Below are 10,000 nucleotides of genomic sequence, written 5' to 3'. Positions count from 1 at the left end.
GCAGAACCTCAGAGCACGATGAAGGTCCTGCCTGACTCGGCTCTCACATACGACCTGTCTGTCTCACCTGTCTGTCTCACCTGTCTGTCTGTCAGGAGGCGTACTCCATAGCCCGACAGTTTAACCTGGTTCCTCCGGTGTGTGAACAGGCGGAGTATCATTACTTCCAGAGAGACAAGGTGGAGCTGCACCTGCCTGAGCTCTACCACAAGATAGGTACAATACATACACACACACTCACCTGTACACACGAGTACTCACACACCTGTGAATTGGTTTTTTGTTTATTTGAAATGCAGAGTCGTGGGAGTAAATCACTCAGTATTTTCATTTATTTGGAGCTAAGCTAGCAGTTTTTCTGTAGCTACAGGTGCTAAGCTAGGCTAAACATGTGGACACATTGTCTCGGATGCTGTCTTCCATCAGGCCCTAACTTCCAGTTAGCTTGGAGTTAGCTTCTGTGCTAGTGAACTAAACCCTGTTGACTGCAGGATGGATTAGCGTTAGCCTGAATTAGCTAGCGGTGGTGAAGACGTCCCCCTGCTGCCTGGACACACAGGGACCCAAAGGATTAAATGTACTGTGTCTTTAACTGATGGTGGACAGTGGAGGTGTAGCCAGTGAGACCCAGCTGGGGTCTGTGGGGACAGCAGCTGTTCAGGTCCAGGTCTAAATATAGACCAGCTAAATGAGGTGGTTCAACATGAGGCCTGCATGTCCCTCAGGTGTTGGAGCCATGACCTGGTCTCCGTTAGCCTGCGGCCTGCTGACGGGCAAGTACAACGAAGGAGTCCCTGAGAGCTCCAGAGCCGCCATGAAGGTCCTCACACACACCAAGACACACACACACACACACACACACTCCACAACAATCAGTGGAAACATCATCCATCTACACTGCAGGATGAGACCATCTGTTACTGTGCTGATCAATACAGTGTGTGTGTGTGTGTATGTGTGTGTGTGTGTGTGTGTGTGTGTGTGTGTGTGTATGTGTGAGTGTGTGTATGTGTGTGTGTGTGCGTGTTTGTATGTGTGTGTGTGTATGTGTGCGTGTGTGTGTGCGTGTGTGTGTGTGCAGGGTTATGCGTGGCTTAAGGAGCGGCTCAGCAGTGATGAGGGGAAGAAGCAGCTCAGTAAAATCAAAGAGCTCCACCTGCTGGCTGACAGACTGAAGTGCACTGCTGCTCAGCTGGCCATAGGTATACCTGCCTGTCTGCCTGTCTGTCTGCCTTCCTGTCTCTCTCTCTCTGTCTGTCTCTATCTGTGTCACCTGCTGCCTGTACTGACGTCTCTGCCTGTCTCTCTGCCTGTCTCCCTCTCAGCGTGGTGCCTTCGCAGTGAGGGCGTCAGCTCGGTTCTCCTCGGAGTCTCCAACACGGAGCAGCTGCTGGAGAACCTCGGTTCTGTCAGGGTACTGAGAACAGCTTGTGTTTAGTACTGGTGCAAAGACAAACGTGTGTTTACTCGAGTACTGGACTTCAGTACTTTCTACTTGTACTGCACTCCATGTTAGCGGGAAACGTTGTACTTCACTACATTCATCTGGCAGCATCAGTTACTTCTGACGATAAAAGCGTGTGAAGTGTTCATATGACGTGGTGCAGTATTACTGCAGTAATAATACACAGGTCCACTTCCTGTTCATGTCTCACAGGTTCTGACTCAACTGACTCCACCCCTCATCGCTGAGATGGATGCGTTGCTCGGCAACAAGCCGCGAAACAGCAAGAAGGAGGCAAAGAGCTGAAGGAGGAGGAGAAACTAAAAACTTTCATCGGGTAACAAGAAAACTGAGAGAAGAAGATGGCTGACAGGAAGGAGGACAGAAGGGACAAAGACAGACGTGAACTCTTCATCTCTGTCCTCATCCATGGAGACAACAAAGAGACTTGAGTTCCTGCAGACAATCAGAAATATTAATGCTCTTATCAACGTGAAGCTTCGTGACCATCAGCGTCTTCAAACTTTCGTCCACTTTAGAGGTGAAGACTTCAGCCTCATCAGCACTCTGACACAAAGATCCTGGTTCAGTTTCTGGGTTGGGTTTTTCCTCCTGTTTGGCAGAAATGGGCTTCCGTACGATGTTCACTCGCTGTATTTATTTCAGAATAAAAGCCTGCTGTCAGTAGCAGAACTCAGAGAGTCTCTGAGCTCTCCTGTACCCTCCTGTACTGCAGTATGTTTAGAGTATATTTAAAATATAAAATTACATTTTATGAATGTAGTTCCTGTAGTCTTTAGATACAAACCAGTTTGACTTATTTTAATTGTTGAACATATTTTATCCAGCTGAAAGCTCAAGTTATACTCACTGTTGTTGTTGCTTCTTTTCTGTTTGTTGCTGTTTTTATTTCCTGTCTCCATCAATAATCGCTCATCAATTGTTCTGCAGATGAACGACAGCAAAACGATGTTGTGTTTGTCTGTAACCCTTTAAAACCTCACCTGGCGTCCATCAGGTGGACTCCGCTGATGAAACCATGTGACTGTGGCGGTGGATTCTGGTTGGTCACACGGTTCCCCTGAGCTTCCTCCTCACTGCGTAACCCTGTCTGCTCCTCCTGATGCTAACAGCACTACTGCAGAATGCTAATAAAGTTATTCAAATCAGCACCCAGAACGCAGTGCATTCACTCCAGTACTTGTACAGCTGTGTAGTACTGATACTTTGAGAGAGGTGGTCAGGTTTCCTAGCAACAGATTTACACACTGGGGCTTTATTAGTATATATTTACACGTTAGCAGCTTTATTTTGAAATGTCACAGTCTGAGTCACACGACTTCAACACATCACTTCACAAGCGTCTTTGAGCTGGACTCACCTGTTCACCTGTCCGTCTCCTGAGTCTCACAAAGCTGACCAATGGAAATCATTGGCCCCCACTGACCTGAGAACAGCCTGACTGTTATTTCCTGGGAACAGGTGACGCTCCGACAGGAAGGAGAAGAGTTCACTACGTGTTGAACTGCTCCTTTCACACGGAGGAAGAACAGGAAGTCAATAACGAGGTCATCAGAGGTTTAATGAGCTGATTGGTTTATTGAGACGTGACTCCTCACACAGACAGCAGCTTCTTCTTCTTCTTCTTCTTCTTCTTCCCTCCTCACACTGAGAGAAGTGAGGAGATAAAAGTGCTTTTCGAAGCAGAAACAAAACAAAAGTAAAATATTTTTCATTTGTGTCCCTTTAATGAACTCAGAGCCTTCAGGCTGATCCTGAGTCTGCCGTCAGGGTCCCGACCCGCCGCCCGTCCACTGTCTGAGTCCTTTTTTAAATAAAGTTTTGTGTCCTGCTGGCGCTCTGAGGCCTCAGCCTGTCGGGCTGAGACAGTCTGTCTGTGTCTCTGGTGGACAACATGGACCTGCAACGTCAACACGGTTGTCATGGCGCCGGAGAACAGCTGTCACTGACAGAGGATGATGATGTCATCGGTTACCATAGAAACACCATGGTGAGAAGACCTGAGAGACAGACAGATGGTCAGCCACAGACAGACAGTGTTACAGGTGAGTGTGTGTGTGTGTGTGTGTGTGTGTGTGTGTGTGTGTTACCCAGTGTGTAGGCGCAGACCAGCTTCTGATTGGTGGAGACGTGCAGGTAGCCTGGAACCACAGAGCTGCTCTCAGTGTGGAGGGGAAGCATCAACACTGTGACACACAGCACCGCCACCACCACACACACCACCCACTGAGGCATGCGACGCACCACTACACACACACACACACACACACACACAGAGTTCAAAGTTAAGTTCAGAACAACTAAATCAACTCTAAGTCCCACAATGCACTGCTCTCTCTCCTCATTTCCTCCTTTACCGTTTTCATTCCTTTCCTCCCCTCTTCCCTCTCCACTTGCTGATCTCTGGTGTCTCACCTGTGCAGGTAGGCAGCTGCAGATGTGTGTGCGTGGGCACCAGCAGAGGAGACAGAGGAGTGTGAGCAGACAGCGTCCTCTGCTGTCCTCCCGTCCTCCCGTCGTCCCCTCTTCCTGCTCGTTTCCTCCTGCTCCTGTCCCCATCCTCCCCTCCTCCTCCTCCTCCTCCTCCTCCCCCTCCTCCTCCTCCCTCTGCTCCTCCTCTCAGCTCGGTCCAGATCTCCCGTGCTCCCACCTGGCCTCCTCCTCTCACCTCCAGGCGGAACCGGTCCCTGCGGCCCCAGTTACGGGGAGAGACGTCCAGGTGACGCACCACGCTGAAAGGAAGAGGAAGTGATGTCACAGTCTGTGGCTCCCGTATGAATGATTCATAAAAAAACAGCAGGAATACTGCAAGTAGCTGCAGTAGTAATGAAGTACTCATCGGTGTACTCACAGGTCAACACAGGATTTAGCTCGGACGTTCCCCTCCGCCTCCACCACCCTGTACAGAGAGGGAGCTGTGCTCAGCACTGCAGAGAGAGAGACAGGTGAGCAGACAGACAGGTGAGTAGACAGACAGACAGAGAGACAGGTGAGCAGACAAACAGACAGATAGGTGAGCTGACTGACAGACAGATAGGTGAGCTGACAGACAGGTGAGAAGACAGACAGGTGACCTGACAGACAGGTGAGCTGACAAACAGGCAGACAGGTGAGTTGACTGACAGGTGAGCAGACAGACAGACAGGTGAGCTGACAGACAGAGAGACAGGTGAGCAGACAGACAGAGAGACAGGTGAGCTGACAAACAGACAGACAGGTGAGCAGACAGACAGACAGGTGAGCTGACTGACAGATGAGCAGACAGGCAGACAGGTGAGCAGACAAACAGACAGGTGAGCAGACAGACAGACAGAGAGACAGGTGAGCTGACTGACAGGTGACCTGACAGACAGGTGAGCTGACTGACGGGTGAGCAGACAGACAGGTGACCTGACAGACAGGTGAGCAGACAGACATAGAGACAGGTAACCTGACAGACAGGTGAGCAGACAGACAGGTGAGCTGACTGACAGGTGAGCAGACAGACAGGTGGCCTGACAGACAGGTGAGCTGACAAACAGACAGACAGGTGAGCCGACAGACAGACAGAGAGACAGGTGAGCTGACTGACAGGTGAGCAGACAGACAGGTACTGACTCTTGAAGCTCAGGCTGAAGCTGTACGGGTTGTACACAGTTAAGACTCTCCTGTGGGAGCTCCTGTCTTCAGAGCAGAACATCAGCTCAGAGGGGAACAGGAAGACAGGCAGCCGAGACACGCCGCCCGTCTCACCTCCCAACTCCACCCTGCCCACCTGTCTCACCGCCACCTGGCCCGTGTCCCCTCTCATCCCGCCCTGCCCCTGCGGCCAGCCCTGTCCCTGTCCGTCATGGTTGTCCTTCCTTCTCATTGGTCCGTCCCGCGTGGCGCCCCACACGCAGCCATGATCTGAGCGCTGTCATTGGACGCCTTGGCGGTGTGATGTCACAGCACCGGCTCCTGCTGAAGAAAGAAGAGCATAAATTCACAGATTTAATTTCTCCTTCTTTTAAGCCTGAACAATTTCTGTGTGTAAAATATACATTTTATTTTTCTTCTTCTTCTTTCTTTTCTTCAGCCATCAATGTGATAAATCAATAATCGTTTGAAGGTCAGTCCTGTCTGTCTTCTGCACCTTCACATCTTTTATTTTTGTTGTGTGTGTTTGATGAGGATACAAACTTTATTAACAGAATATTAACTTTATTAGTAAGGAGTGACAGGACAGGAGAGGCTGCTCCTCCATAACCTCAAGACACACGTCATACTGTGACGTAACGCACAACGTCATACGTCGATCATATCAAAGTCTTCGGCTTTCAGGCAGGAGAAGGTCTCCCTCTTGTAAATGTTAAACTGCTGGTCGGAAACGTCCTTCATAAAGACACACGTGACAATCGAAGCTACACCTTAAATAACTTCCGGAGAGGAGATGATGAGAGAGACTGACGGTGTGTTCAGGCGCCTGTTCTTTACTCTCAGTGTTATGTAATTAATATTCCTGAACTTGTTTTCACGTCCTGCGTCATATCAACGATGTTTACATGCAGTATAATACTTTTTATTTGTGACCGGTTCTTATAAGAAAACTCTATAAATAAACTAATATATAAATAATAAAAAATAATTAATTAGCGGACTTTGGAGCTGACTCTGCTGACTTGGAGTCTGTTATTGATCTCGGTGAGATAAGCTAACGCTAAGCTGCTCCGTCACACCGACCCGTCACATGACCGTTTAAAAGACAGAAACGTGACGAAGCAGAAAACATCAGCAGGTACTGAAAATGTCCGAAGACTTGGAAACTGTCGCTAAATGATCTCAGACTGGAGTTTGTTCAGGTAGAACTGACAGTTTTGTGTCTCTACTCACCGCCAGCGGACTCCACTTCCTCAACGAGCTGTTGCATTTCATAAGTCCCGCCCTCTGTGAAGATGTCGACCAATGGGCGGAAAGAAAGAGAAAAATGCCGCATTCTATTGGATGTTAATCACGTCAGTCAGTTCTTTTGTTTATATTGGATTTTATGAACGTTTTTAATCTATGAATTGTTACTCAAATGTAATTGGAGAATTAAATGAAAGTAGGCCTGCTATTATATAAATGAAACTGAAACAATTCATGCAACTAATATTTTATGGGTTATATTCATGATTTAAATTATTTTCAAAGTTCGGTTTCCACTCTGAATATTACAATTAAATTAGTCTTAACCAAGAGGTTTATATTATTTGTAATACTTTTATTTGTATAATTTTAAAACACTTGTTAATTTATTGTTTTATTTTACAAATATTATTTTTTTGATTATTTTGAGTTTCTGTGATGAAGCTGTAGTTGCTTTCAGGTGCTGTGGGAAATATAAAAACGAGCTAAAGCGTTGTAAATGGGGGCAATTCAAAATTAATTGTGAAAACGTAGATCGTTCTGTCCTCACTGGATGCATAATCAACGTCGGTATCAGTTTTCAATATTTGAACTATTTTATATTCTGACATAGGCTTAAATGGAACATCTTTAAATTGCGTTAGTTGATGCCTTATTGAACGACATTGACCAGACGGTTTCAGATTAACGAGCTTTTGATGATACCATGAAGGCGTACTCTCGGTCTTCGTCTCCTGATTGGTCCGCTCGGCTTCGTGTCCCCGGACGTGCCCGCTCCAGAGAGTCACCTTGCCCGGCTCCTGCGGCTGCTGAACCGGGTACAGAGCAGGTTGACCGTCCGGCGGAGAGACACACAGGCGGGAATCTGACCAGAGACTCTGCGGACAGTGACCGACAGCGGAATAACATGGCGGAGGCAAAGCCCAAGACGTCTCCGAAGGCCATCAAATTCCTGTTCGGAGGGTTGGCCGGGTAGGAGCTGCTTTTAGCTCACATGCTAAAGTGTGAAAGCCAGCGGTCAGGGGCTACTAACAGCAAAGCTAACACACTGCAGGAGTGTTCTGGTTAAATCAACGGATTAGAAACAGGCTGTTGTCTGGTTTGTGGCAGCAACTGGGAGATGCATTAGCTACTAATGCTGTCAGTGACTGGTAGCCAGCTCAGAGTCGATGTGGAGTCAAAGTCCCCCCATCGATCTGTGGCTCCTCTGACGTTAACCCAGTCTTTGACACCGAACCATAAACCAGCGTTAGCTTCAACTGACCACAGCTAACCCCGTGATTTACTGCACAGGTCAGACAGGACACCATTCAAACTGAAGACCGAATCTGACACACAGCGGTGTTATGAGGAATATTGTCCCTCTCTTAAAGGAGCTGTGTTCGGTCATCGTTGTCTACCTCTCGTGCCCTTTTACAAGTAATTCCAAATATCGATCATGCAAATTCTCATGGAAAAGACTGGAAAGAAAACCGGACGGACGGCACATCTGGCAAAATGTCAATGACAACAACTTCATGTAGTTACGGTTGTTAGCGCTATTAGCAAGTATCGGCAGTGCTAATGCTAGCTGTCAGAGGCAGCTAACGTTAGCCGAGTGAACGTGTACAACTTCCAAATGAAAACATCTCTTAATGTCACATTTGTTTAACCATTTGTGTATTAAAACTAAATCTGTTAATCGTCACGCCATCCTCCCTGAGTGGTCAGACTTGTCAGTCACGTTAGCAGCTGAGCTAACTCTCAGTCTCTGACAGCAGGTTCTTCCTTTCAGCTGACAGGGAGGTTGTTAGCGTGCTAACTGTCAGCACAGAGTTGGAGCAAATTCTCTGCTTATGCAAAAGGTCTTTAACGGGTTTCAGAGCATTAAGCCAACACAATGGCGCCTCTCATATTCCTACACGTGTCCACGGTGTGTAAGCATGTGGCCAAGCTGGTGTTGTTAAAACCGACCTCAGATCAGTGTGATTGCGACATGATGGGCTGCAGATTAAAGACAAGCAGAGAGACGCACTCAGCATAACAAATCACCGTCAGACTGACAGGAAGTGAAAATTTCAGAAAATTCAGATGCGATTCAAACCTCGATGGGAGCACGTGCTGCTTTCTTTTAATAAATGGAGTATTTTTGGTTTTGGACAAGGTGAGACGTTTGACAGGGTCTCTCTGGGCTCTGAAATCATTACATTAAACTGATAAAACTGGAGTTGTGTTTCTAACAAACAAGCTGAATGTGTTTCTGCAGACCAGAGTCCGTCCGTGTTGACCGACTGACTGTCAGTTGCTGCGTCTGTTGGCGCGTTGGCCCCACCTGTTGGTCAGTGGTGTGTGTGTGTGTGTGAGCAGATCATTGCGAGCACCTTTGTGCAGGAGTGTCCTCACTCTGCCAGTGAATCCTTCAGTCCCAGCTTTTCTCTGGTTCTGCTTCCACTGTGGGAGCTCCTGGAGCTCATCGGACATGAAGTCCGGTGCAGACCAGCAGGACCAGGTCAGAGCTGGACTCACCTGCAGGCCAGGTCACAGCTCCTCCTCATGTTGTCCTCTCTGCAGGAAACTGAATCTTTTCGGGGCTTGGTGAATCGTTTGAAGACGTCAACAAGAGGAACATGTTGGACGTTTCCGAGACCGCCCAGTTAATCCTCCTCCTGAAGCCCCTCATTAGCTGTGGTCCTGAGGCTGCAGTTTACCTCCATTTTCAGTCTGGTTTGGTCGTTTTAACAGAAAATGTTTTCTGTTAATAACGAGGAAAAGATTTGAACAGTAACACTGAGTGGATCTGAGTGATTCACCTTCAGCACTGATTTAAAACATCTGAGCGATTTACTTTCTCCTGCAGCCGTCCACTGATGCATTGTGGGTGAGAAGCCCGACATCCACACCTGATCGTATCAAACGTACTGAAGCTCTGCAGCAAACAGATCTCTGATCAGATCTGCAGCTCACATCAGGTCAGCGTGTACTGCTGGGCTGAGGGATCGAGTTTGTTAGCGAGCGTCTTCCTTTAAATGTCACGACCCTCCACACGCTTCAGGCCTCTGCGGGAGCGTGACAGCTGCTGGACACACACACACACACACACACACACACAGTAAGCAGCTAAAGGTCGTCACATGCTGACCGTGAGGCATCACAGACTCTTCAGTGAAGTGGCGCTGTGGCCTGTGATCAGGATTCAAACTGACGACTGACTTCCTGTTGGTGGTCTGCACACATGACCTCGACTGGATCACTGAATCACACGTCTGCTGCAGGAAATCTGCTGGACCGAGTGTTGATCTGAAGGTCCAGGAGCTTCTCATCCAATCACCAGATGATGTTCAGTTAGCTGCTGCTCAGCGTGTGCTGCCTCCTCTCTTCTGTCTGTCTGCTGACCCGTCTGTCTGTCTGTCTGTCTATCTGTCGGTCTGCCCATCCATCTTTCTGTCTGTCTGTCTGCCCACCTGTCTGTCTGTCTGTCTGCTGACCCGTCTGTCTGTCTGCCCACCTGTCTATCTGTCTGTCTGCCCACCCATCTGTCTGTCTGTCTGTCTGCCCACCCGTCTGCACACCCATCTGTCTGTCTGTCTGTCTGCCAACCCATCTGTCTGTCTGTCTGCTGACCTGTCTGTCTGTGAGTCTGCCCACCCACCCATCTATCTGTCTGTCTGCCCACCCATCTGTCTGTCTGCC

At 48.3% G+C, this 10,000-nt stretch overlaps 3 protein-coding genes across 7 annotated transcripts in view; 2 read left to right on the top strand and 1 right to left on the bottom strand.

The window, feature by feature from the left end:
- The window catches only part of LOC124054579 (voltage-gated potassium channel subunit beta-3-like), a 13,420-nt gene extending 10,800 nt beyond the window's left edge, over positions 1 to 2,620 (top strand). For 2 of the 3 annotated variants that reach the window (XM_046380764.1, XM_046380765.1), the window contains exons 10-14: positions 96 to 216; positions 726 to 820; positions 1,082 to 1,202; positions 1,326 to 1,414; positions 1,658 to 2,620. In XM_046380764.1, the coding sequence (XP_046236720.1) occupies positions 96 to 216; positions 726 to 820; positions 1,082 to 1,202; positions 1,326 to 1,414; positions 1,658 to 1,750 (519 nt within the window). In that variant the 3' untranslated portion in view covers positions 1,751 to 2,620. The remainder of the gene's footprint in view (positions 1 to 95; positions 217 to 725; positions 821 to 1,081; positions 1,203 to 1,325; positions 1,415 to 1,657) is intronic. The other variant, XR_006842399.1, reaches the window with a different exon arrangement.
- A 403-nt stretch (positions 2,621 to 3,023) lies between these two features.
- On the bottom strand, positions 3,024 to 6,472 carry LOC124054582 (motile sperm domain-containing protein 1-like). Of its 3 annotated transcripts, none has more exons than XM_046380770.1 (6): positions 6,317 to 6,468; positions 5,063 to 5,407; positions 4,317 to 4,392; positions 3,881 to 4,197; positions 3,556 to 3,711; positions 3,024 to 3,465 (listed from the first exon to the last, which is right to left on the bottom strand). In XM_046380770.1, exons 2-6 carry the CDS (start codon positions 5,313 to 5,315, stop codon positions 3,437 to 3,439), a joined length of 831 nt encoding a protein of 276 aa, XP_046236726.1. In that variant the 5' UTR covers positions 5,316 to 5,407; positions 6,317 to 6,468; the 3' UTR covers positions 3,024 to 3,436. The 3 variants fall into 3 exon arrangements, with proteins under 3 accessions (XP_046236726.1, XP_046236727.1, XP_046236728.1); XM_046380771.1 differs by having other exon boundaries at positions 5,063 to 5,404; positions 6,317 to 6,353; XM_046380772.1 differs by lacking the exon at positions 3,556 to 3,711 and having other exon boundaries at positions 6,317 to 6,472.
- Positions 6,473 to 7,022: 550 nt separating this feature from the next.
- slc25a11 (solute carrier family 25 member 11) overlaps positions 7,023 to 10,000 on the top strand; it is a 4,724-nt gene continuing 1,746 nt past the window's right edge. Inside the window, exon 1 of the mRNA XM_046380766.1 lies at positions 7,023 to 7,303. Within this exon, the coding sequence (XP_046236722.1) occupies positions 7,038 to 7,303 (266 nt within the window). The 5' untranslated portion in view covers positions 7,023 to 7,037. The remainder of the gene's footprint in view (positions 7,304 to 10,000) is intronic.

The sequence above is a fragment of the Scatophagus argus genome, chromosome 23, assembly GCF_020382885.2.
Source record: "Scatophagus argus isolate fScaArg1 chromosome 23, fScaArg1.pri, whole genome shotgun sequence".
Classification (NCBI taxonomy): domain Eukaryota; kingdom Metazoa; phylum Chordata; class Actinopteri; family Scatophagidae; genus Scatophagus; species Scatophagus argus.
Note: the sequence above shows the minus strand (reverse complement) of the source record. Positions and strands in the feature narration are given on the sequence as shown.

Coding starts and splice junctions, on each gene's coding strand:
- LOC124054582 (XM_046380770.1), bottom strand. CDS start 5,315: ATGAGAAGGAAGGACAACCATGACGGACAGGGACAGGGCTGGCCGCAG. Junction 3,712..3,880: donor GCAGCTGCCTACCTGCACAG/GTGAGACACCAG, acceptor GTGTGTGTGTAG/TGGTGCGTCGCATGCCTCAG. Junction 3,466..3,555: donor GGTCTGCGCCTACACACTGG/GTAACACACACA, acceptor TCTGTCTCTCAG/GTCTTCTCACCATGGTGTTT.